Below are 27052 nucleotides of genomic sequence, written 5' to 3' on the forward strand. Positions count from 1 at the left end.
GAACTCAGGACATCTTTGACTCTGGGGCCCTTCGCATCTCGTCAGCCAACACGCTGTACTCCCAGGGCCCTAAGGACAGGCCACCCGGCTCTCCCTGCCCCTCAAACCCAGGCCCTCTCTGCAGGGTCTAAGCAGGAAGAATCAGAGGTGAAACAAGGCCTTTGAAATGATCTCTCACATTTGTAGCAAAGGGATGCCACTGCTGGCGGGCGGGGTGTGTCAGTTACAGGACCTCCAAGCAACAGATGCTTCTTCCAGTCTGTTCCTCCAGTCTGTTCCAGCCTGTTCTTCTAGTCCTGTGCCATCCCTCCAGGACAGCTTGGGCCACAGCCATTCTCCAGGTCACAGCCCAGCCGCTGGGCTCCCCCCGGTCACCCACCCCCAGAAGCAGCCCATCGGCGAGGCCGGCCGGCCTCATCGCCGAAACCTCTCCTGCCTTCCCCATCTCCCCTGTCAACGTCACCTCTCACCATCACACCCACAATGGGCTCTCCTCGCCCTGCCTCTCCACCTCTGTAATCTAGTCTTTACCAGGGCCAAGAGGAATAGGAAATAGAAAACTAAGTGTGTGGCTCCCCCTCTTAAACCCTCTCTAGTGGCTTCCTGATTCATTGAGGGCGAAATTTACAAACCAACTGGCCAGAGGCGTGCAAGGCACCCCAAGGGTGGCCCCCTGACCACTCTGAGCTGTCTGTCTTCTCCTTCCTTTTCTTTCATTCCATCAGGCCACTCTGACCATTTTCTTCTTTAGACACAACAAGTTCATTTGCACCTCAGGGCCTTTGCACATGCTGCTCCTGCTGGTCAGAGCGCTCACTCCCCATCTTCTGATTTAATTACTTAGTTAATTTATTGTGCTTTATCTTATGCCAGACTCACTCTAAGCACTTTTCCGGTTCTGAATCATTTGTTAACTCTTTGCATGGTTGGTTCCCTGTTGTCAATTCAAATGTCCTCTTCCCATGGACGCCTTCCCTGACCACCATCAAATGCGGATATGCTGCTCCCCAGTGACCAGACCCCGTAGAAAACATGTCTTGATTCACTTTTGCCATAACAATCAATGGTATTTTCTTATTTCTTTCTTTCTGTGCTTATTGGTTATTTCTTCTACTGGACTAGAACCTCCAGGAGGGCGGACCTGTCGGTGAGGGTGATCCTTAATTCCCCAGAGCCTAGTTTGGTGTCTGCCCAAGAGAATGAATGAATGAAGGGGTTATCTCTCCCCAGAAGGCTTCCGAAACCACCATGCTTTCTAAATGCCACAGCGGCATGTAGGGTCTAAGTGGGAAATGTTGGAGACCCAGTGAGGGGATGGGTTTCTAGAAGGAGAGGGCCCAGCCTTGCCTACTTTCATGTGGCAAAATAACAACCCACAGGTTCATAGCAAATGGCAAAATCCACTGTAGAGAGCTTTCAAAGAACCTTCCCAGGTATGAACTCACAGGTCTCTCCCAGCTACTCAGTGAGGCTGCCGTAGCCCCATTTTACAGATGCGGGAGCTGAGGCCCAGAGAGTCAGTGCCACGCAGTGTGTATCAAAGCCAGGATGTGTCCCGTCTCCCTGTGCAGATACCAAGCCTTTACTGAAGGCCATGTCCACCTGAGCGCTGGGGCTCTGTATACAGAAAGGGGTTCAGTAAAGATACCCCCATTTGCTACAGCCACGAGACGGGCTAGAGGGGCTCCTGTTGACAGCCCTCAGGAAGGGCTGGGTCCCAGGGCACTTGGGAAGAGGGGGTGCAGGGCTGGGGTTCAGGACGACAGGGTGACAGGAGCTCAACACCATTTATTAAGCACCCCCTGCCCTGCGGCCAGGCATTGTCCCAAGTGCTTTATACACATTCCCTTAATTCCCACAACAGTCCATTGTCATTGCCCCCATCTTACAGATGAGAAAGCTGAGGCCCTGAGAGGGGAAGTCACTTTCCCACTGTAACAGCTAGATCCCAAAACTCAGCCAGCTGCCAATCCTGCCACTGGTTAGCGGAGTTTCCTAGAATGGTTGGGTGACCTTGAAAGGGCCTCTGGTCTTCTCTGGGTTTTAGGGCTGATCTGTAAGGCCCCGGCTCCCACGAGATCCTGTCTGGGCCTGTCTGACTCTAACATGAGTCAGGGAGGGATGAGACAAGACGTGTGGCCACTGCTGTTTCCTGTGGCCCCCGCACCTGAGGAAGGGCCGGCCTGTCGCTCTGGATCAGGGAGGTGCTCCTTCCTTATTCTTAAGTAAACTAACAGATAAATTTGTTCCATATAGTAACAGAAGCAATGTATTTATGTATGCTTGTGTATATATCATATATCTGCTTATATACAAGTGAAATGAATGAATGAATACAAGTGAATGAAATAATACAAGGTATGGGAAGGAAGGATTAGGATTATTTTGTTATTTTAAGGTACTCACACTAGCCATGAAATGGTACAGTTTTTGAAAGTGGACTTGAATGAGTTGTAAATATATATTTCAAATTCTAGGACAGCCACTTGAGCATGGGGGATGCAGAAGTGAGAGCCAAGGCCAATTCCAGAGGCTCGGGGGACTTGCTCCCCTAGGCAGAGGCAAGGAGAAGCGTGAGTGAGTGAGTGCCCCAGGGAGAGGAGGGAAGGTTGGACCTGACTTCATTCCTAGAAATAGTTGTGTGGTGGGTGGCGGCCCTGGGGGCCAGTCAGGGGTCTGGATGAGGCAGCACGTTCTGTTCCGTCAGGAAGGACAGGCTGTCGCCAGCATCCGGAACCACACGCCCAGCTTGGCAGCGGCTTCCAGGCTCGGGAGGCGGCCAGGACCTGTTGCACGGGCCGTTTTATGTCCCTCGGCCTTGCCTTCGTGTCCATAAAACCCCTGCCTCCCTGTGGCCCCAGCAGTGGCTCTGGGGACCATGTGGGGGACACGACTTGCTGGAATGAGGCCGGTGGGAACGGAGAGCATATTTACATGCTGCGTACGTTGGGCTCTGTGAGGTTCTCTTCCAGAAACGGGTTTGCCATGTCCTGCTCTACCTAGGGTGACCCCTGACCCCTCTCTGGTGTGGACTGGGCAGCTGAAGGAGGAGGCATGTGCCCTCTGTCCCCACAGGACTGGAGGGGCAGAGAGCCCCCCCCCCGCCGTATCTGCTCAGGAGGGTTCTTTGGATCCAGAATTAAGCCAATCCCACCCCAGAGTAGGGGCTCCTTGCCCTCCCTCCCTTACTGTGTGGCTCACTCCCCATTTCTCCCTCAGCCACATTGGGGAGCACAATTAGAATGTGATCGTAAGGGTTGAGCTATAGTCTTCTAGAGTCGAACAGACTTCCCGAAGTCAAGTTCCCTCTCACGGTTGGTAGAGGAGAAACAAAAAGCTGAGGTGGAGACAGGAAGGGAATGATCTGCACCCAGAGGAAGAAGGCTCCATGGGCATCACAGATGCACGCAGCCCTGATTAAACAGAATGGACGCTCAATTATCCAGAACACAGCCCTTTCAGCACAGCCCTTTCAGGAGAGGGGGCGCATACGTTCAAAACGACGTAACAGCAACGAGAAAGAAGAGCTCTGTGGCCTTCCGGAGCTGTGTCTCAGAGTCAGTGCACATTCGGCCCAGTGACTCGTCTTCCCCTCTCCCATGCCCATTCCTTGGGGTAAAAACAGAGCACCGAGTGCTAGTCATCCCCCCACCCCCCCCACCCCCGCATGCTACTGGCAAGAACGACAGAGCAGGGGTGAGGCTGTCAAGCATCTGGAACTGCAAGAGTGTGGGACCCTTGTCAATCAGTGTAGTCAATCAGGACCGACACCGGTCGTGACTAATGGGTAAGGCCACCGCGTCCAGACTCCTGAGCACCAGGAGGGAATGAAAATTCTTCATCTGAGAAGGACTGGAAGCAGGTTCCAGGCCTAAAGGGCAACGGGGCTGCCAGAGCACTCGAGCCCGGGCATCCCGGAGCCTGGGGACACAGACCCGTCAGCCTCCACGCCCACACGCAGGCAGGTCTGGGAACACGGGCCTCTCTGCCCTGTACGTGCCGCCCCCAGGAGCTCTGCGGCCTGCCCGCCTCCCGCCAGCTTGTCGCGGTGCGCCAGGTCACGCGTGACAGCTCGAGTCACTACGCGGAGAGCCAGCGCGCACGCGTATACCCATCGCCTGCTGGGCATTTTCCTTTGGCTCCTGGCCCGGCCGGCTCATCACATTTCCTCCCCTCTTGGGCAGGCTGGAGTGCCAGGCGGGCTCTGCTCAAGCCCTGTTCCCAGGCCTGAGCCCCGTCCTGGCCTTCAGGAACCTCCCCAGGGCCTTCCCTGGGGTGTGTGTGTTGGGGGGGACGGCCAAAGGCTGTATGTAGCCCTGCGTCCCCGGCTCAGCCTCCGGCTCCGTCCGCTGCACCCCCATCCCACTGGGGACGCTCCCACGGTGCCCCGCCTGCCGTGCCTGCCACACGCAGACAGATGGCAATGGCTGGAGGGGACGGGACGAAGCCTGAAAACAAGTTTGTGAAGCGAGCTGGAAAGAATGCCAGCCCGAGCCGGCCCCGCCGCCACGCAGCCTCCGGAGGCTCTGACGCTTTCCCAGTCCTCTCCTCCTGTCTTGTCTGCCCTGTCCCCGCCAGCCTCTGCCGCGCCCCCCACATGCCCAGCCAGCTCCCCTGTGCCGGGGTTCCCTCCTGCTTCTCGCCCGGAAGCGTAAAACACCCGCTGTGCAGGCCGCCACCAACAGTGCAGTTCTCCGTGGGGTCCCTGCCTTCCTTGGGGCCCACCTCACAGGGGCTGGGATCCCACGCCGAGCACCCACCGGCCACCACCAGCCGGCCTGCCCCATCTGAGCCCTTGGTCTCTGCAGCCCTTGGTCTCCGCTGCTCACCCCGGACATCTCTCCCAGGACTGTGAGCTCCTCTGAGTCTCCTGAGGATGAGGCAGGGCTCTGAGCCAGGGCTCCAGAACTCTCCGTGGAGCCAGTGCATGAAAGACACAGAGCCAGAGAGACAGACAGACGGAAAGGCAAGTCTGTATTCTGACTATTCTCGTTCCGTGTGAGCAAAATAATTCCGGCTCCAGCACATACAAGCTCTGGGAAAACAGCCTCCGTGCCTCAGTCTTCCTATACGTAACCTGAGGATAACGATAGCATCTGCCGTAGGAAGCAGTTAGGAGGTTTAAATGAGATACTGCGATAAAGTGCTGCTAACAGTGCCTGGCACAGACACGTTACTGTCACTATGAACCAGTGTCCTCCACCCTCATCTGACGAGCACTCCGGCCGTTGCCGAGTCCCGGTTCCCTCGCCGTGCTCCAGGGAGCACCCTGTGCAGGAGGCCGTACCCCCAAGGGTGTGCACCGGAAGCACGTATCTTCTGTGGTTTGGGTTTTTCGGCCCCAGCCCTGCGGCGTCTGAAGCCTGACTCCCTGAGTGGGAGCGTGCTGCCCCACACCCTTCAGGGCCCTCATCTGGAAAACGCGGTCACATGAGCTTGACCTCAGAGAGAGGCAGGGAGGATGGAGTGAGGTGTGCGAGGTGAGCCCGTCCAGGCCGCCTTGAAGGTGGAACAGAGCCTAACAGGGAGTCACCGGGGTGAGAGGCTGGCGGGGTTGTGACAGGCATGGGGGCAGCAGGCGAAAGAGTGGGCGGCCGGGGAGGATCCAGGAGGAGGAACCGAGGGCTGCATCTGCGTGTCCAGCATATCCCACCTTCTAGGCCCTTCCTGTTTACTGTCCCTTTTCTGTAAAGCAGCACTGGCCTTTACTGTCACCATGGTGGGCCCTTTGGGGCACAGCGGGCAGAGGCTGGACCCGGGGACCCTCTGTCGAGTCTGCATAGGGAGCCTTTCTGCCCTTGGCAGCCTGGGGCAAGCCCCTCACTCCACAGCACACATGGCGCCGAGCTGGCATGGGAGGTGATTGTCCAGCAAAATGTGCCCTTGCCCTCTCTGCCCTGGGAGTGACCTCAGCATTCAGCAGATGAAGGCCCTTCCTCTCTAAGGGCAACGGATCAGAGCTTTCCTAATGCCACTTTCTCCAGGACCGGTCCTCCTGGGGCCCTCAGCTTTTCCACGGGGACATCCTGCCTCCCCACCCACCCCACCCCCAGACTGTCCCAAATAGAGCTCTACCTCCTTCGTCTCTACACGGCTCCCGTCTGTTCTGTCCCCATGGGCAAAGGCAGTGGCATTCAAAGACGTGGGCTGGAGCCCTGACCATCCCCCAGGCACCGACCCATTGTGATCTCTTGACATCAAGGCCTCAGCGGCCTCATCTTGGGACTGAGGAAAGCCACAGCCCCACGTCACAGATTGCGTGACGGGAATACAGCTGTCCTGGTACTTAAGGCATGAGGCAGGATGCTCTCTCTGCATGTAAGCGCATGTGGGATCGTTGCTGGTCCCCGGGGCCCCCAGGCTCACTGCTGCCTCGAGCTGTCCCTTGCCCACACTGAGCAAATGGCCCACGCTTGCCATTTGACTTCTGTACCTTTATTTTTACCACTCCCTTTGCCCCCTCCACATGCTACCCCCCCGTCTTCTCTTAGTGGGGCCGCTGGGGCCTCTTCCTGGCCCTTCCTTGCTTGGCTCTAATTCGTCCTCAAACGCAGCTCTGCACAGCAGGATCACGTCACAGCCTTTCAGAGAAACCTTCCTGGCATCTTTGGGGCAATGTCCAACCCCCTCCGTGTCTACCTCCCCCACCCCAACTTCTTCCAGCCTTATCTCTGGCTCTATCCCTCCATGGGAGCTTGCTACAGTCATTCTAGATGATTCCTCCATTCCCAGAGCGGAGAGGGGGAGAAAAAGCATATTCCTTAGGTCTCTACACTTTTACACCACCGTTTTCTTAGCTCACGATGTCTTTACATATCCTTTTATTTACTGACAATGTCGTTGTCTTTCACAGCTTGCTTCAGATGCCACTCCTTCCTCCTTTGAAAAGTAATCACTCCTAAGGGGCCCCTGGGTGGCTCTGCCGGGTAAGCGTCTGACTTTGGCTCAGATCATGGTTTCATGGTTTGTAAATTCGAGCCTGGCATTGGGCTCTCCGCTGTCAGTGTGGAGCCTGCCTGGGATTCTCTGTCTCCCTCTCTCTCTGCCTCTCCCCTGCTTATCCTCTCCCTCTCTCTCTCTCTCAAAAATAAATAAACATTTAAAAAATAATAAAAGTAATCACTCCTTCTCTTGCATTTTCCAACCCTGTTTAGCGTTTACCTAACCCTGGAGAGGAGGGCTGTGATTCACCTTGTATCCCCAGGGCACTGAACAACTTGCAAGCCTCTGTGGGTCAAGGTCGCTTGCTGCTGTAGCCCGCAGGCAGCCTATGACCCTAAAGGGGCCACAGTCAGCCCAGAAGTCCGGCTGCTGGTGTGCAGCCTGCCTCTGCTGGGTTGGGGTTAGGAGGTGGAAAGAGGGGGTCCACTTAACTCGTCTGGCCACGGTTTCTGCCCTCACAGGCAGATTTTCAGGGAAAGACCCTGGCAGGTGAACGTGTGATACAAACACGTGAAATCATCACAGGAGTGCACGACCCCCTGGGACCTCGGACGGCCCACTTTCTTCTTTGTGTTGGTCTCCTCTGCTGGCCTCTCTGAAGCAGGGAGGTGGACAGACAGGGAGAAGTAGACACGTGCTGGGTGCTGCCGCCTACCTGTGAGTCCACGTGCCGGACAGCTGGCAGTGGTCTTTGGCATTCCCGCAGCTCTGCACAGCAGGATCACGTCACAGCCTTTCAGAGAAACCTTCCTGGCATCTTTGGGGCAATGTCCAACCCCCTCCACTGTCTTTGGCATTCCCATGCCCCAACCAACAGCTACGACAAAGGTGGCTTGTTTCTCTCGGCACACAGAGGGAAGCTGACAGCCTGCTTCCATAAGGGTAACGAGCTTTCCGAACAAGCCTGCTGCAGGCTGTGGCTGGACACAGTGGCGTGCAGGGAGGGCGAGTCTCTCTGGAAACCGCAGTTGCAAGGTCCTCTGCCTGTCACCACACCTGTGACCCCGTCCCTCTGCCACCACCGTGGCTCTTCACATAGCCAGCACTCACAGGGCCTACATCCCGCTGAGCGACTGCTCTGTGGGCAAGCCTAGCCTAATATCATTCATGGGGTGGGACTCCACAGTGCACCGAGCACTTTCTCAGTAACCTTGTGAGATCATTATTTATATGTGTGAGCTGAGTTAACGGAAACTCAGAGACGTTTGTGGCTTTTCCAATGCCAGAGCGAGGTGCAGAGAGCTGGGGTTCCCACCGGGGGCTCCTGGCCCACAGAAAAGGCCACCATGGTCCCTCTGAGGGCAGCCCTGCATCTCCCCATCTTGCGTCTCTTGCGGTATATTGCATGGTGGTGGATAGAAGCATCCAGAATTTTTCACAGTGTTGGAATGACTTTGTCTTCAACGGGGCAGAGAGGGAAGTAGGAGCACGCTGACACATACTGACATCTTCCACAGCCTGAGCCACGTTTCCCCACTGAATTCAGTGGCGAGACATGGCATTCTCTTCCAGAGCCTCACGTGGCTGGGTACCACGAGGTGAAGCCTATAACGTCTCCTCGTGACCCCATTTCACCAGAATCCTTTCCCGCTCGGCATAATCATTTTCCTCGTGGCAGCCAACAACTGTTTAGAGCCAAAGATGTGTCAGGCCCCATGGAGATCCTGGTAAGGGGGGGTGCTAGCACCATCCGCATCTTCCACGAGGCTAAAAGAGGAACCCATCCATAGTCCCGGGACTAATAAGGAGGAGAACGGGATTCCTGGGATTTGAACCCAGGGTTGTTGGAAGTCAGAGCCCACCCTTGTAGCTGTTGGGTCAGCCTGCTTCCCCTCAGGCAGGTCAGCTGGGCATCGCTCTTCCTGAAACCCGATGGTCTCTCCTCCCTACTGACAGCACAGCTCTGCCAGGGCCACCTTCCTGCAGCGTGGGAGTCAGAGGGTCCAAGCCGATCGTGAGCAAGACGAGGCGAGGGATAACGGACACACAACTTATTTCATGGAATACTCATCTCCGTCCGGTCTGGCAGGCGGGCATGGGCAGTTTACCATGGCAGAAGCACGTACTCTGAGAAGCCAAGGACCTTGCGGGGCTGGCTGCTGTCCCTTCACCGGGGGGCCAAACAGCTGTTGGGGCACAGCTCTGGGGGCAGCTCAGAAGGAGGGGCCACTAGCCACGGCTGGAAGAGTCACAGGAGATGTCCTGAGGTGGGGAAAGGGAGCAGGGCAGAGGAGGGAAAGGGGGTGCCTCAGCATCCAGGGGGACTAGGTGTTAGAGTCCGGTTGTGGGGGGTTTGGCCCCGTGGACGTGGGTCCCGGCAGGCGTGGTGCTATCGCTGAAGTCCCCACACAGGGTCTAAGCCCCAAGCAGGGACATATCCTTATTGGCGGAGAATGCCAATCATGACAGAGTCCAGCCTGAAGGGCCCCTCCACCTCCTCTAATCCAATAACATCCTCTGCGCAACCTTAATGATTAAATAATACCTTATCTGGAAATATTTCAGACGTTCAAAGAGCTATAAACATAACATAATGTATTATTTGGCCATAAAAAGGAATGAAGGACTAACGCATATTACAACACGGGTCAACGGTGAGAATGTTACACTAAATCCACAGAAATAGAAAGTAGGTCAGCGATTGTCTGGGACCTGGGAGGGCTGGGGGGATGCGGGGGATGACCACTAAAGAGCTTGGGGTTTCTTTTTTGGGGTGATGCAATGTTCTCAACTTGATTATGGTGATGGTGGCCCAGACCCGTGAACACACCAGAAACCATCCAAGTGTACACTTTAAGTGGACACAAGCGGATACATTGAATATGCAAATCACATCTCAGTAAAGTCGTTACCAAAAAATATCAGGACCCTGGCATACCCACCATCCAGTGTAAGAGTTACCAAAGGAGCCAAACCCCCAGGCGCCCCAGCCTTACCTCGTCCCTCCTCCCCAAATGTGATCCCTCCTCTCCCTGAATGTGATGTCAATCACTCCTGTGCATTTCTCTACATACTTATGACTTTGCATATACTTCCTGAATAATGTGTCATTTTGTTTTATATGTCTTTTAATTTCATAGAAATGAATTATATTGTAAATATTCTCTCTCTTTTTTTTAGAGAGAAAGAGAGTTGATGTGTGCACGAGTTGGGGAGGAGCAGAGAGAGAGTCCCAAGCAGGCTCTACACTCAGCATAGAACCTGATGAGGGGCTCCCTCCCACGACCCCAGGATCATGACCTGAGCTGAAATCAAGAGTGGGACACTCAACTGGATAAGCCACCCAGGTGCCCCTGTAAATACCCTCTTGTAATTTGCTTTTTTTTCCCCTTGATAGGATAAGATTCATCCATGGTATTTGCTTGGCCTGAGGTCGAGTTCATCTGTGCTCACTGTATATGGTATTTCATTGGTGAAACTACTGCAATGTAATATCCCACAATGTGTCTGCACTCTGCTACTGACAAATATTTAGGTTTTCTTTTCCTTTTTCCCATAGGACACACGGGGCCGCAGTGAACACCCTTTCCTCTCTTGTGCACGTGTGAGTGTTTCTCAAGGACACTCCAGGAGGGCAGCTCTGTTTGGGGCCATTCCACACTTCACCGGGTGCTGCCAAATTATTCCCCCAAGTCACTTATCTGTCTTTACACATCAGGAAACTGAGGCCCAGGGAGAGAACTGTGACCTGCTCAGGGTCCCTCAGGGTCTGGGACTGATTCCCAGTCCAGGGCTCTTCTGGTCACAAAACACAGCCTTTCCGGAACCCTCCACTTCCTTATTTTTATTTCTCTACAAATCCCAGTGACCACCCAGCGGGCGTTATCAGAGCCGATCTAGGAGAAACACATTATCAACGTTGTCCAGGAGGGCTGCGGATCTGGAAGTGCTTTGGGGAGGAAACGGGGAAGAAATTAACCCTGGAGAATTCCCCAGGCAGCTGGCTCTGAAGTGCAGAGAAGACGGCCATGAGACAAGAGCCGGGGTCCCTACGCCCTTCCCACGCTGGCTCCCTGGCTCGTCCCCCCAGCGCTGGGGACCTCCGTGCCTCTTCAAGCTGGTAGCCAGCCCTCCTCTGGGGCAAGCTGGTGCCTGCAATGGGGCCACAAAGGCCACAGGAAGTGTGTGCCTTTGGAGTCCAGGATCTGAGCTTTATTGACTGGTTGTCTGATTTCAAAAGCACAACGTCTTTGGTCTGGTTTGGCCCTGGCCGCCTTTACCCACAGCCTAAGGTCTAAACGCTGTCATCGCACACATTTGTCACCAGGGAGCCTTCTGGGCATGCAAAAGGGACAATGGCAAGAGGGGAGGCCTGTGAGGACAGCAGGCCCCCTTAGGACTGGGACCTTTAACCTAGGGGCGAATGAGAGGAGGAAGTGCTCTAAAGAGGGTTATGCATTAATTTTTCAAAGACCATTCAGGCTTCAGGCTGAAGAAGGGATCCCAGGAGGCCGCTTAGGGGGTTCCGCAGAGACTAAGGTGAGAGACGGTGGCAGTTCTAACAGGAGTGCGGGGGGAGGGGTGGGACGTCATCGACGAGCTGGGATCAGTGGGGCTTCGGGTGCATGGGATGTGAAGGCGAAGGTGGCGTCCAGGCTCACTGCCAGGTTCCAGCCCAGGTGCTGGGCGTGTGTGGTGGTGGTACCATTTCCCAGGCCCGGGGATGCTGGACAAGGGCCAGGCCTGGGAGAAACAGGCAGGCTTTGGCTGCGTGCGCTTTGAGGACGGGCGGCCTGTGATGCACCCAGGTGATGTCACGGAAGCTACCTCGTGTGGTTCGTAGGTGGGGAAGGCTCTCCCTGCCCGGAAACCCACAAAGGCTCCTCTCACTGTGTAAGAGCCTCATGCTGAGTTTTTCTGCCAAGCGTCTGCAGAATCTAAATCAAACGGTTAGTGATCGCAGCCAAAGAGAAACCTTCCCAGGTGTATATATCTTGGTCTGTTTTCACTTCCCATTTGAAGACAAATTACTGGTCCCAGCAGGTGGTTTTGCCTGGATTCTACACTGAGTGCACACCAGGCGCTGGGGTGGCATAGAGGGTAGAACTAAGGGACAAGGCTGGGACGTAAGGAGCTTCAGGGGCGCCATAGCGGGTCCGGATGCGTTAAGAGCTCGTCAGGTAGAAGCAGAGAACAAAGCAATCAGAGCATCACGAGCGGGTGTGAACCCATGAGACACTGCAATATGGGCAGGGCAGGTGGGTAGCCGGTTCTACTGAAAGATCAGGAGTACAGCATAACGGGAGACTGGCCAGAGCCTAGGCTTGAGAGACACATGGCCAGTGTGTGTCAGTGGGGTGGGGCGTGTAGGAACACTAGGGAGCCATGGATGGTTTTTGAGGCTCCGAGTGGAATTGACAGGACCCAACAATGATGGAGTACGTGGGTGAAGGAGAAGGAGGCATTGATGCTGCCCTAGGCTGGAGCCTGGGTGTCTGGGAGATCAGATGGGCCATGAGACAGGACTGCAGAGAAAGGAGGGGGAGGGGGGTGGGAGTGGGGGCAGGAAGCTGACACAGCACAAAAGCCTGACTGAAGCAGAAATAGGGAGAGTTAGAATCCAAGAGGAGGGCCTCTTATCAGGCTGGCCCTCAGGGATGTGCTTTAAGGAATAGCCAGGAATGACTCAGAATTAACCCATCAATTATTTGCATATAAAGCAGAGTTGACCTGAAAACGGTGTTTCTTTAGCGTAAATATTCTCCCTAACACATCCATCAGCTCTGCAATCTTTATTAATGGCACCCAGGGACACTTGGGTCTAAATTCTCCCTTTTCTGGGTTAGCTGAGTCTAAAATGAGAACCACAGAGGAGAGAGAGAGAGAGTGTGTGTGTGTGTGTGTCTGGTCTGAGGCAGTCTAAGAGAGGCGAGGGGGGCTTTCTCTAGGAAGAAAGCTCTGGCCATAGTTCCCACCCACGAAAATGCCCTGAGGCTGTTAGGGAGGTAGGACTCTGCCACCAGGGCAAACCAGGCAAGGCTAGACAAGGCAAGGGCTTCAGGACATGTGGACACCAGCTCCTCTCCCCATCTATGGAAAATAACCAAGTCCAGAGAGGCAGTTCCAGCCTGAGCATAAACAGCAGCACATGAGATAATAGAGACCTGAGCATAGATGCACAGACTCCCATTCCCAGAAGGGGTTTCTCTTCCCTTGAGCCACCTTCCACATCATCGCCAGCACACAGGTCACATCCCTGCTCCCCAAAACTTCTCTGACACCACACCATCTCCTGAAGGGGAACAGAGCCAGGGCACAGGTGTTAACTGCTCACCATGCCTGCACCCACCACAGACATCATTAAACAACCACCACATCATCTGCTGAGCCAGGATGTAGCCTCCGAATCTGACTCTGCCCTCTCCCGGCAGCCATTACTAATCGATCAGCCTCAGGATGAAAACCATTTCCCGCTCTTTGAAGGAAGAGAGCTGGAACTCCTCAGCCTGGCCCTTGGATATTTTTTCCCACCCTTATTTCAGGTCACTGCTTCTATGCTCCAGCTTCCTTTACCTGGTTGTCATTCCCAAATTGTCTGCCTTTCTCTTATTCTCCGAGCCTCTGTCCAGGCCGGTGTCTCAGCCTGGAATGCCCTCTATGCAGACTGCTAGTTGTTTCTCCAGTATCTGTTCTTCCACGTCTGATAGCAACAGACTTGAATCTGGGCATATGGCTGCCCAGCAAAAAAACAAAATCTGCCTGGCCTCCCTTGGACCCAGTAACCATCTCCCTCGGACCCAGTAACCATGTGACTGAGAGCTGGCCAATGGGATCCGAGCAGAAGTGACGCATGTCAGGGTTTTTTTCTTCCTTCAAGTTTTGCTCTTAAAGGTTTGGGCATATATTCCCCCAGCCTCCTTCTTCTCTCACTCCAGCCAGGATGGTGAGACAAAATAATTGCCAGCATAATGCCACATGAAGAAGATGGCAAGGCCACCTCCCCAGCCCTGAGCCACAATCCCCTGGTCTGCTAAGGAAGGGACACTTCCCCTGCCCCCCCGCCCCTCCCCCCCCCCCGCTGCCCCCAAACTTGTTAGCGTCTCTGTATTTGGGGATTTCCTGTTTTGGCGGCAGCTGAATCTATACCCTAACCATATGCCCACCCACCAAACTCCAGTGCCACCTTTTCAGTGAAGTTTTCCCGGAGTCCCAAGCTCCTCTGGGACCCCCGACACTCCACGCGCCTGTCGCTAGCACACTGTAAGCCAGCAGATGGCCCTGGGCTCTCCCATAAGCGAGGCGGAAGGCAGCTTCTCTCCTGTCCATCCGGTCCCTCTACCAGGGCTGGCTAAGGTGCTAAGGCACAGATCTCACCAACCCATCCCCTGTCCCCCTTCGGCAGTCCAGACCTCTCGGCCTGGCCTACTTTCATGACTCTGGCCTACTTTGCACCTCAGAGGTGAGGCCCCACAGCCACCTGCACCAGAGCTCAGCTGATGCAGCTCCTTCCGTGTGAAGCCCTCACCGAGCCGACCCCACCCAGCCCCAGCGAGGCGGGCCTGAAGGAGCTGCTTCCTTGGGGGCTGGAGCCGATATTGTCCTGCTCCTCATTTGTTGCTAAGAACAAGGAATGGGAGTTTCCCTGATCTTTGTATTCATTTCAAGTGGCGTGGGACTTCCCACGGTGCGCATCTTGGTTCCCAGGCCCTTCCCTTGTCCCACCAGGCTGTATCCTTTGCAAATGGCCCGCTCCTTTGAATTTGTGGTGGCCGTGACCGTCCTCGTGAGGCCCAACCGCCAGCACCGGGGCCCGGGCCTGCAGGCCCATCACAGCCCTGGAAAACAGTGCATGTGGCCCAGAAGCAGCCAGAGCTCAGCCAGTGCAGGGCTATTTTGGGATAGGGAGGACCCTGGGAGGATGCTGGCGAGGTCAGAGTAGGAAGGGATGGAGGTGGGTTTTCTGCCCGTGATTATGTGTCCTGAGCCCTCTGGAGGCCATCCAGGGACCCAAAGCTGCCACTAGGAAGGACACACCCAGGACTCCGCCTTGGCCCAGCCAACCGCAGAGGCAGGCTGGGGGCAGGCATGGGCTCAAGATTCTAGGCTCGGATCCCAGCGGCCACAAGAGACAGAAAGAGCGTGTGCTTACGTGTTACGTCCCAACAGCGGTAACTTTAGCATCAGGGAAGCCTCAGCACAGTGTCAGGGCGGGGCGGGGCGTGTGGTGTGTGAAGGCGGGGAGGTGCCAGCAACCAACCAGAGGGTGGAGGAAGAACGCAGGAAAGAACCCCATCGCTCAGGCACCATCACCGATCACCGAAGCTAACTTTTTGAAGATGCGTTGAGCATCTCGCAAGACAGAAGCGATAAGGCTCTGACTTTGTGGGTAGCGCTTTCCAGTGGTAGAAGTCCTTCTACCAGTCTCAGGAACCTCAACGTGGTTCCCAAGGTGGTTTATAAACTCTGACCCTAAGGAAATAATCTGAGATGCATCGTTTGGGGGCAACAACGAAAGTGGTGTTCTACCCGTGAGCTTGGACACCAGAAATCCATTCAGCCTGTTTGGAGTGTTCTGGAAATAGCGGTCCATCACCTTTCCTGATGCTTCTCCGAGAAGCTGGGAGAGCATCTTAGTCGCCTTCTGATTTTGCCCCCTCTTATTAAATTCTCCTGACACTACCAACCTGGCTCTGATCTAGAATTCGGGCCAAACTGCCCTCTGGGTGACTAACACCCTAAACACGCCCCCCAGGATCCCTTGCTCTCCCCTCCCATCTCCTGCCAGGTGGGTCCCTGCTGGTGGCTCCTCCCCACCCCTCCATGCTGCATCCCTTCTTCCCACCACCTCTGAGCTGCCCCCACTTGCTTTGCCACTCCCTCTTCCCAGTCCAAGACCCCTGGTCACACACACACTCCCAGAAGTGAGGAGAGAGGAAGCAGCCTCCGGACCTTTCCTCCTTCCTGCTACACCCCTCCCAGCCCCGAACCTCCGGGGACTGCCTGAGCCAGACTCTCCCCAGTGCAAAATTGACGCCTATTGGTTAGGAACCCACTTGGAGGGCAGGCAGGACACGTAAGGCCCAGTCAGGAAAGAGAGGGAGAAGCCTCTGCCTCCCCATCAGTGTGCAGCCCACATCGCCCCCAACACTTGATCGGACTTCTGTGCATCTTCAAGTACAAGAGGAATCGAGGCACTAGCAACAACAGTGCTTTCTAAGCATCAGGAAAAGTGCTAAGTGCTTTCCATGACCATCTCCCAGAGCCTCCACCGTACATCTGCAAGGTGGTTACCATCCCCAGTTTTCACACCAGGCAACTTGAGGCCAGAGGTTCAATAATTCCCTCAAAGTCACACAGCTGATAAATGTCAGAGCTGGACCCCAAACCCCTATTTTCTGTGGCTCCAAATGTCCTGCCCTTCGTCAGCATTCTAGACTTTGAGCAGAAGATGGGTGCCATTGGCAGACAGGCTTGGCGGAAGCATAGGCCGCCCTAGGGGGCCCGATGCTATGGGTGCTCCACCTGGGCTCCCCCACCCTTCCCTCGCCCTCATCCCAGCTCATTAATCTTGGCATTCTCCTGCCAGAAACTTTCCCAGATGCCAGGGCTCAATCTCCTGGGCCTTGTGGGAGGGAGAGCACTTCCCAGGATTCTGGACACCCTCTTAATTAACCCGGGCGACCCTCTCCCGACGGGCCAGCTGAATCCCATCACGGCCCCACTGTTTCCCGTGGCAGCGGCCTCATCAGTGACTCCATCCAGCTCCCCTCACTCTTCTGAGAATGTGGGCCCTCCACTTCCCACCTGCTTACCACCTGCTGGCCTCCCTGTGCTGGGCTGGGGACCCTGGGTGAAGATTACCAGGGCCCCTGTGCCCTGCAGAGGGCATGCCATTGTCATCTGCCCACAGATGGGTAAGAAGGAGCCTACTTGAGGCTGGCAGAGGCCCAGAGCAGGGCAAGACCCTCTGTGATTACTCCTCTCCGCGCCCCCCGCTCCACATAGTCTTTTCTGGAACTTCCTTCCCGACCCACAAGAAAGGACAGAATAGTGACACTTGTCCATCTGTCATTCTCATAGCTTAGTCATAATGATCAGCCACCCAGAAAAGTCCTCATGAGCTATAACTTGTCACTATCATCAACGGTGGACAGTGCCACTGAACCCCCCCCCCCACCCTTGGCAGGGCACCCGGCACAGAGCGGGAACCCTGGTGAGGAACATAGCAAGAGCACTGGGACAGGAGTCCTCACTAGTGACCTGAGCAGACAGGGCCGCCCAATGGCAAAAGCGGAATCTGAGTCCAGATTACCCCCCACGTCACCTTGCAGCCTTTAGCTTATAAGTGAGTGTGCATTTACACGTGATCCCCTAGAGGTCATGCAGCAAACACTGGGCGCCCTGAGCCCTCTGGCCAGGGCAGGCAAGTTTACGCGGATGGACTCCTTCATTCATTTGTGTAACCATTTTGTACACCTGCTATGCATCGGGAGTTGGGGGCATGACAGTGAACTTGACGAGCCAGGTCCCTGCCCTCGTGGGCTTATGTTTTCTTCAACTCTGCATAATACTTCATAATTTTCTGAACATGGCGATGCCTATCATCCTACCTGATTTCACCACCTGGCGGGCTCCCCCTCCTCCCAGAGAAGAGGTTACAAATGACGGAACACTGGAACAAATGAATGACAAAGGGCAGGTGGGGGGGCCGGTCGACCAGCGGAGGGGAGGTAGGCAGTTCAGAAACTGTCATTTCCACCTGCCATGTGAAAAGTGATGCTCTGAGCAGCTGTGGCAGGAGCACACCCACTAAGAGGGCCTCTGGTGTGTGTCGCCCTCCCAGTCACCTGTTCGCAGGGCTCCTTACCTGGTGGGCAGTGACACCCTGGAGGCATCTTCGGGGGGGCCTCCCGGCGCCTCCGAGAGTGGAGCTTCCATTTCTGCAAAAGGAGACAGGGAAGAGGGGTCACAGATCGGAAGGCCAAGCCCGGGGAAGGGTCTGCGGGCCGGTGGGCACGGAGCGGGAGAAAGGGCCACCGGGGGGCTGGCAGAAGGACTGCTCCTGGATCAAAGACTGGCCGCAGGCGTCTGAGTAATAAGAAGCAGATGGAGAAGGTCCTATCTAGGGAATCTCAGTGTCTGATGTCTTCCGAGTGCTCTTAAAGAAATGAGCCCCAACCCCGAGGCCCCATAAACCGGTTGCAGCCTTCCTGCACTCTGCAATCACGGGCACAATGACCCACTTCTCTCGGCTCTCTGCTAATTGTTTCCTGTCTAGGTCTGGGCTCCTGATTGATCCTGGCGTCAGGGACAGTGACTTCTGTTCTTCTCGTGTCCCTCACAGCCAGGCACAGGCAGGCCTGGGCAGGGGTGGGGGAGAGGGGGTTGAGCAGACCACCTGACCCCCTATGGAAACCTTTCTTTGCAAATCAGCGAGCCAATCAGGAAAGCCCCTGAGGAAGTGGCGACAAGTAGACTGAGGCATCTCCTGCCCCCCGAGCTGCCATTTCTGTGACCGCGATGGACAGGCACATGGCTGTAAGCACCAGCGTCTGACTTTTCAAAGGGCAGTGCACCGAGCGCCTTAGTCTCCGCGGCCACACAGGATGGGCCACACTGGCCCAGAGGCTCCCAGGGATGCTTCCGGGGCAAGGCTGCCTACGTTCCTGTGCAGTCAGACCCCGAGCAGGATGAAGCCTCGCCGGGTTAATGGGAGGGGATTGACATGGTCGATGCAGAGAAGGAGAGGAGGCTGTCCTCCATCTGCCCCCCCGCCCCAGGGGGCACACAATAAACGTTAGCTCTTGTTATACTCCCAGGTTACAGGTGAGGGACCCCAAGCACAGGGCAGGGAGACTAACACGGCCAAGGTCACAGGTGGAGCGTGGTAGCGCCGGGTTCCCTGATGCTAGTGCGGCAGTTAGAACCCGGTAGCCCGGGGGCCAAATTGCTCTTTAGATGTATTTTATTTGGTTTCGCCAGTAATTTTTTTCCCATTGAATTTGTTTCCAGTAGTTTGAAGTGACTGATTTCACATGTAAAGCTGGCCACAGGGGGCCTGTGCTGTGGCTGACAGGCGCTGACTATGACCGGTACACTGAGGTCCCTGCAGGTGAAGCAGGTAGGAGGCCCGCTGCCCATCCCCCAACAAACATCTCTCCATCGTCCGCCTCCTCAGTGCTGGGTAGTTCTGCCGCTCAGGCCGGGCCGCGGGAGAGGTAAAGAAGGTCATAGGATTTGGTGTCACCTCTGGTGGTGGAGAGGGAAGGTCAGGAAAGCTTTATGAGGGTTTACAACATGTGCTGAGCCCCCACAGTGACTCAGCACCGAGCTGGCTGACTTTGTACAGAGATTCACATCTATTTTTCACCATCTAACTCTAAGGGAGATTTAATAGTGAGCTCATTTTCTACTTCAGGAAACGGAGGCTCAGAGAAGCTGAGTGACTTGCTACAGTCACACAGCGAGGATGTGGTGGGTCTGGGGTGAGAACTCAGATCTTTTGATGCAAAGTCTACTCTGTCCTGCTGGAGAGAAGAGTGCAATGTCCCTGGGAGAGGGAGTATAGCAACAGATGGGGGGAGGGCGGGGCAGAGGCTCTGAAGGCAGAAGGGGCAGAAGGTCAATGTAGACAGGAAGGAGAGGAGGGGAAGAATGTTCCAAAGGGAAGGCCACCACTCACAAAGGGAGGCTGGCGCACACATATTAGGTAGACCGATGCTGGGGTCAGGCTGCAGGTGGGGCATGGGCACCAGGCACACAAATGACCCCCAGCACACAGTCTGGGGAAGGGCCCAGCTCTGAGCCTTGCTCCTGAACCCACTCACAGCTGAGGGACCACATGCATCCACCTGCTCACGCCTTCCCACCAATAACGTCTTCAAGGGGGTTATTTGTGGCTGTGCCTGGCACACAGTAGGCATGTGACTTGTATCTCTGTTAAGTGGCAGGGCCAGCCAGTGACTGACAAGCCAAGGCCAGCTGGGTTTGCCTAGGGTTGTCGCTCCGCTCACTTGACCACAAGAGATGCCAAGCATAGGTTGGGGTCCTGGAGTTAGAGCCCCTGCCTTGGCGGGGCTCACCTTCCCGTGGGGGAGACAGAGACACAAGCACACAATTCAGGCAGCGGTAAGCGCGGCAGAGACAAATACAGCAGGGTAATGCAGCTGAGTGACAGCAGGAGGCATTTGAAGCTCAGGGGTCCAGAGAAGGGGGTCTCTGTGGAGGGGACGTTCAGCACTGACCTGATGGAAGCAAGGAGATGAGTCATGCGGAGATGTGGAGGGGGAACGTTCAAGGCAGAAGGAGGCAGAGCAAAGGGCCTGAGACAGACTGCGCAGAGCATTCGGAGTGTTGGAGGCGGCCGCGGTAGCCTGGCTGGAGGGCTGAACGCGGTGGGAGGGCACAGCCGCGGCTGAATTTACAGTGACACACAGTCCTGACATCCCGTGCCTTCTTGACAGCCAGGAAGCTCTAGCGCTAGTTGGACGCTGTGGCCTCGCTTTAATTCACTACCACTATCCCGGACGAGAGCCCAGCAGGTGCACCGTGCTGGCCTCGCTCCTCCTTCGTCTCCCCGCCCCTGCTTCTTCGGCCTTCTTCCTTCCCAGCCCCAGCGCCCTTCCCCCAATGTCCCTGTCAACCGATGACCCTGACAGAAGAGGCCTGCCAGCGGCGCCCGCCACCACTCACCCCACCCACCTGTGCCTGGGACGCCACCTGCCCCTTTTCTGTGCTTCTCTCAAGTGAGGCCAACCTCGCACCAGGCCTTCCCCATCCGTTTGAATCGGCAAGTCCCTCCTCTAGGCTCCATCGGGACTCTCATCAGGCTCGATCTTTGCTGTAAAGGGCCGGCTAGGGACTAGGTCAGGCTGTGTGAGCCGCACAACGACACAACCCCTCAGCTCTGCTGCTGGAGGTGAGAAGTAGCCGTAGAAAACACGAGAAGCGGGGCACCTGGGTGGCTCAGTCAGTTAAGCGTCCAACTTCGGCTCAGGTCATGATCTCACAGTTCATGGGTTCGAGCCCCACATCAGGCTCTGTGCTGACAGCTAGCTCAGAGTCTGGAGCCTGTTTCGGATTCTGTATCTCCCTCTCTCTCTGACCCTCCCCTGCTCACGCTGTCTGTCTCTCTCAGAAATAAATAAAACATAAAAAAAAAATTTAAAAAAAAAAAAGAAGAAAACACGAGAAGCAAACAAGCACGGCTGGGTTCCCATAAAGACATAGCTACACAAACAGGCTATGGGCGGGATGTAGCTGTCACTAGCCCGACCCGGATGCAATCATTAGGCACACACGCTGCCGTTCCTCCCACCGTAAGGAGAAAGGAAAAGAAAAATCCGCTCTGGACCAAGCTCTTTCCCAGGCGATCTCCAGCTCTGTCTCCTGGGGCATCCCTGCAAGGCTCTTCCCCTCCCTCCACCAAGCGCTGTCCCCCAGGTCATCAGTGACCCCCATGTTGCTAAGCCCAGAGGACAGTCCCTCTCATCTCAGCCGGTCACGGTATTGGTTCCTCCTCCTTCTTGCTGACGCACTCTCCTCACCTGGCTGCCAGGATGCCACCCTCCCAGCTTCCCTCCTGCCGGTCTGTTCTCCTTCTGTCTCCCCCGCTGGCCCCTTCTTATCTATTCGGAGGCCACAGCCCGCTGTCTCACCTCGCTTCTCTCTGTGCCAGCTCCTGGGGACCCTCGCTCTGCCTCATGTCTTCCACCCCATCTGTACGAGCCACTGCCGGCCTCACTGCCCTCTCACTTGGATCTTCCTCCAGAACCAGCTGCCTACCTGACAGCTCCATTGATAGAATCTCAAAATTAGCTTGGCAGAACCAGGCCCCTCATATCTTGTCCCCACGCCCCTGGGCCTGCCGCTCCCGTCTTCCTCCTCACAGGCAATGGTGACGCCATCTTGCCAGACCCCGGAGATCATCAGTGATGCTTCCTTCGCTCTCACTCCACCCCCATGTGCTCAGCAACTCCTGTTCTCTACTTTCTAGACACATCCAGGGTCTGGCCCTTTCCACCACCTCCACACTACACCCAGTTCAAGCCCCACTCATCATCTCTGGCCCAGTCACTGTGATAACCTCGTGATAACCCCCTGCCTTTAGCCTCGCCCCACAGACCGTTCTCAACATGGCCGCCAGGGGGCCACACAGGCCTCCCTGATGCCCCTGCTCATGCCAGGCTTTCTCCTACCTCAGGGCCTTTGAACTTGTTGTTTCTGTCTTCTGGGGAAGTTGGTTTCCTAGCAAGCACCGTCTCACTCTCAGCGAGGTCTTCCCTGCTGCCAGGGCCCTCCTGCAATATACTTCCTATCCCTCCTCCCTGTTTTACTATTTTCCTTTGGACTTGGTTGAGTTGTGGGCTCATCTCTCTTGCTTCCTGCCTACCCTCACCCCTAGAAGGTAAGTTTCGCAAGGACACAGGTATTTTGGTCTGCTCATTCACTACCATATCCCCGGTGCCTAGAACAAGGCCTGGCATACGGTAGGTGCTCAATAAATATTGGTCGTTCACAAATCAGGAGATTTCACATCAAGGTCTGGATTTCTGGTCTCTCGTACAACGGGGGCATCTGGCAGCGCTGGGCCACGGCGATGATTGGGTGGCGATGGGTGATGGCTGCCCTTTTAAGGGGCATGTGCTGCCCAGGCCATCACAGTACCTCCCCCTGGCCAGCTTCGCCTACTCAGGCCACTAGCCTGGTCCTCTTAGGCGTCTGAGTTTGAGACTCCTGGTGAGAAATGCCCAGGCAGAGGCTCAGGGGTTGGTGGAGAACCTTCCAAGGCCCCAGTGTGGACCCCCAGCCGCCCCGGATGGAGCTGCCCTCTTGCTCCACCCCTGCTGGCAGCCAGTGCCTCCTGGAATGCCCTGCATGGCCAGAGCCGAAACATCACGGCCCCATCTTCCAGCTATTAAAATGCCTGTATCGGCAGAAATGCTGATGCATAGGAGCACATGTACCCCAATGTTCATAGCAGCACTCTCCACAAGAGCTAAAACATGGAAAGAGCCTAAGTGTCCATCCACAGATGAATGGATCAAGAAGATGTGGTTTATCTATACCATGGAATACTACATGGCAATGAGAAAGAATGAAATCTGGCCATGTGTAGCAACGTGGATGGACCTTGAGGGTGTTCTGCTGAGCGAAATAAGTCAGGCAGAGAAGGACAAATATCATATGTTTGCACGTATAGGAGGATTAGGAGGAACTTGACGGAGGACCAAGGGGGAGAAGAAGGGGGGAAATGGTGGGGGAAAGGCAGAGAGGCAAACCATGAGAGACTCTTGAATGCTGACAAAAACTGAGGACTGATGGATGTGGGGGGGAGGGGGGGAGGGGCATGGAGGAGGGCACTTTGGGGATGAGCACTGAGTGTTATGTGGAAACTAATTTGACAATAAACTATTTGTAAAAAAATAAATAAATAAAATAAATAAATAAAAATAAAATGCCTGTATCGGTATCAAAGGGAAAACGCCAGGCGACTACTCACTCCCCCCAGAGAATGCGGCTAGGCCTGGCCTTGAGTTTAGGGGCCACCCCCTCCCTGTGCTTAGTTCCAGGGGTGCCCTTAAAGGGCTCAGGCTCCACCTGGGCCTCTGTAATATGTGGACATATGTCCAAGTGGTAGTGAAGGCAGGGGGTGGGGTGGAGCCCAGAGCAGGTGAGCTGCCCACGCCAGGGCTGAGACCTTGATCCTGGTGCCTCCCCTCTGGGGGAATCTGTAAAATGGGGCTTTTGTCCCCACTGCCAGCCTCCAAGCGTTGCTGTGGAAAGTGCCTTGGAAACCATAAAGCACTGGCCAGGAGGAATTATTACGCAAGAGTTAACACTAATGACAATAGCTACGGTACATGCCGGGCACTGTGCTAAGTATTTCGGTGGAAAACGTCATTTAATAATTAACTTCTGATACTATTAGTGTATGATTCCTATTAGAACCCACCAGCCCTTGGGAGCTACAGTAAGACTCCATTTTGGGTTAGCACAGATGGCCTTGAACTCTGAGGAGGGACTTCCTACACACAGAACTTGGCTTGCACTACACTTGGGGGTGCCGGGACCTTCGGGTTGAGTCCCAGCTCTCCCGCTGTGTCTTAAGCAAGAGATAGAGCCCATTTGGGCCTCAACTGCCTCATCTATGAAATGGGGATGACGTTAGTTATCCCCTGGACAACATGGGATGGATAGAAGGATAAAATGAGATGAGATCAGAAAACTAAGAGTGTCCAGATGTGAAGAACGGGGAGCACCTGCTATGCCAGCTTGTTTTCTTGGTGGCCAGGTGAAACCCACTTCTGTCCGGAGCCAGCTGCCAGGCCTGTCTACTCCCGCCTGCCACAGTGAAGGTGGCCTGGCCTCATGCACTGCCGTGGACATGTGGTCCAGTTTCCCGCCACACCCGTTCCGAACCCTCCTTCCCAGAAAAAGGAGGGTGAGCGAGGGTCCTGCCTGCAACCCTGCCTTTTGACCGTGAGCTGCCCATTGGAATGACCACCTGAGCAGAGCGCCAGCCCCTGCACCAGTGTCTGATTACCATTCTTGGCACAGAGGGGTGCGTGATCCCATCTGCAAGGGCCCTTTACACCACCCTGTGCCATCCTGTTCCTGGGATGGCGCCTGTTGGAGATCAAGCCAGTTTTTGGAGAGCAGGGCTGGTGTCTCTGATCCGCACTTGAACTGAATCAATCGCTTTGAGGTCTGCCCTTCCCTGTGGTGCAGAGGGACATGGGCTTCGGCAGAATTTGGAAAGATGGAGATGGGGGAGGGGGCATTCCGGCGAGGGGCAAAGACACAGAGGCAGGACAGAGGCTGCGTGGAGCCTAATCCCAGGGAGGGCAGGAGGGGGCTGGCCCCACAGACGGGCTTTGTTAGGGGGACAGGCCCATGGTGGCTGCATGCCCCGGGGCACAGGCCAATCAGCACGGGGAAATCAAGACGGAGGAAATGAAGACACTCAAGCTGCACCCACCCAAACTAGACTTGCTCTGGGGGCTGGGAGGGGGTGCCATGGGGTGTGCCCAGAGAACCGTCTTCTTCCTCCCTCCACAGTTCTCTTTGTGCAAGAGACTTGGCGCCTGATCACAGACTCCCAGGGCCGTGAAACGGGGGCCCGAGGGTCCGCCAGATGCCACAGGCTGCCTCTGCCCAACCCCCCTCCCCGCCCCATCTCACCAGAACTGCAAAGGGGTGTTGCCCGAGGCTCTGCAGATCAGAAGGAGTGGGAGGAAAGGAGGTGAATGCCCCTGTGTGAGCTTTCCAGCCTTCCTATGAGAAAGTCCTTCCTTTCAGCTAACCTGCGGCCCTGCTGCTGCCTCAGGGAGCCAGGGAGGGGGCCCTGGGACTAGGTGGATGTGGGCAGGAGCCGGGTTGTCCTAGGCCTAGGACCAAAGGGTCAAGGGCCCTGGGGTAGTTGCAGGGCCCGGTGCAGGATAAAGCAGGGGCAGGGAGGGGCTGAGGTGAGAGGGCTGGAGCGGAAGCCAGGAGCCTCCTCCCCCTTTCCCTCCTTTCAGCAAATGGGGATGGGGCATCTATGTGCACCAGAGCCACGCACAGGGCCGGGACGTGTGGGAGCAGAGCAGACACAGGCTGCCCCGTGGGGCTTCGTCTCCGGGCAGAGGCACGCAAACCATACACGTTAATGAGAAGCGGCCATGGTCACCGAGCTCTGGCGAGTAGGGGTGAGGCTCTACAGGCTGGGTCACCGTGGGGAAGTGATGGCAGGGCGGAGACCTGAGGATGACCTTGAGGTGGCGGGACAATGGCTGAGACCTGACACCGGAATGTGCTCCTTATGCAGCAGGCAGGGGTCCTGCACAGATGAATCATTCCGCGCTCACAGCACCCCGTTCCGGAGGAACCGCACCATGTGGCTTGCCTGACCACGGGCAGCCAAGACGGCACAGTCAGGGTTTGAACCAGAAAGCCTGGTTCAGAGCCCATGTCCCTCCACTGCACAACTGTGATGGGGCAGGGGTGGGCTCTTTCCAGGAGACTGCAGTGCTTATTACTGGAGGGCCAGGTGCTGCTCAGAGCGCTTGTTTTAACTTTTTAAATTCTAAAAACAACACTTAATAAGAGGGAGACGCTCTTATTATCATCACCTTCATTTTTTAAGAGGTACAACCCAAAGCACAGAGAGGTTAAGCAACTTGCCCAACGTCACACAGCCAGGAACCAGCAGAGCTGGACTTCAACCCAGCAGTCTGGCCCCAGAGTTTGTGCTCCTGGCTGTGGCAGTGTATGGCCATGGGCTGGACTTGGAAAGTGAGGGAAAGGGAGCCATGAGTCAAGAGAGAATGGAAAGGGCCATGCTCTTCAGGCCCCACATTAAGAAATGTAGTCTCTGGGGTGCCTGGGTGGCTCAGTCGGTTAAGCGCCCGACTTCAGCTCAGGTCATGATCTCACAGTTCGTGAGTTCGAGCCCCATGTTGGGCTCTGTGCTGACAGCTCGGAGCCTGGAGCCTGCTTTGGATTCTGTGTCTCCCTCTCTCTCTCTGCCCCTCCCCTGCTCATGCTCTGTCTCTCTCTCTTTCTCAAATAAAATAAACATTAAAAAAAAACTTAAAAAAAAAACAAAAAGAAATGTAGTCTCTGGTCTGAGAGCAATTGGAAGTTACCAAAGAGCTGTAACTAGGGGAATGTGGTGATTGTATTTAGAACATTTAAAAGATCATTCCAGCTGCTGCATGGATGCTGGACGAGACAGGGCAGCGTGAACTGCAGGGGGTGGGTTAGGAGGCTCTTGCCACGGCCCAGGAGCGGGTAGCCCGGGAGGGGAAGGGCGCACTGTGATAGAGGAATGGACAGTCTGCAGGAGGCTGAGATGGTGCGAGCGGCAGGGCCTGGAGGAGGTGCAGCCACAGATGAAGGGGTAGGGGTAGGGGGAGCTCCTACTCAGTTTAGACACACTGAGTTTGAGGTGCTTTCAGCACATGCTGGAGGGGGGGGATGGTAGGTGTAGAGATGGGCCTAGTGCTCTGACTAGATGAAGAACACCCACATTACAGCCACAGCAGTCAGCTGCATGTGGTAGTGAGCTCCCTGTCACTGTGGGTATGTAAGCCTGAGAACTGGGGTTGTGGAGGGGGATTCCTGGTATAGCTCATAGCTCTCTTCCTTCCAGCGCTCTGATCTCCGGAGCGGGGAGAGGTTGAGGGTA

At 55.6% G+C, this 27052-nt stretch overlaps 1 protein-coding gene across 1 annotated transcript in view; it reads right to left on the reverse strand.

The window, feature by feature from the left end:
- The window catches only part of COL13A1 (collagen type XIII alpha 1 chain), a 148394-nt gene that overhangs the window by 112452 nt on the left and 8890 nt on the right, over positions 1-27052 (reverse strand). The window contains exon 2 of the mRNA XM_039233270.1: positions 17750-17822. Coding sequence (XP_039089201.1) covers positions 17750-17822 — 73 coding nt within the window. The remainder of the gene's footprint in view (positions 1-17749; positions 17823-27052) is intronic.

This window comes from Hyaena hyaena, unplaced genomic scaffold, assembly GCF_003009895.1.
Source record: "Hyaena hyaena isolate Hyena2069 unplaced genomic scaffold, ASM300989v1 scaffold_73, whole genome shotgun sequence".
In the NCBI taxonomy this organism is placed as follows: Eukaryota; Metazoa; Chordata; class Mammalia; order Carnivora; family Hyaenidae; genus Hyaena; species Hyaena hyaena.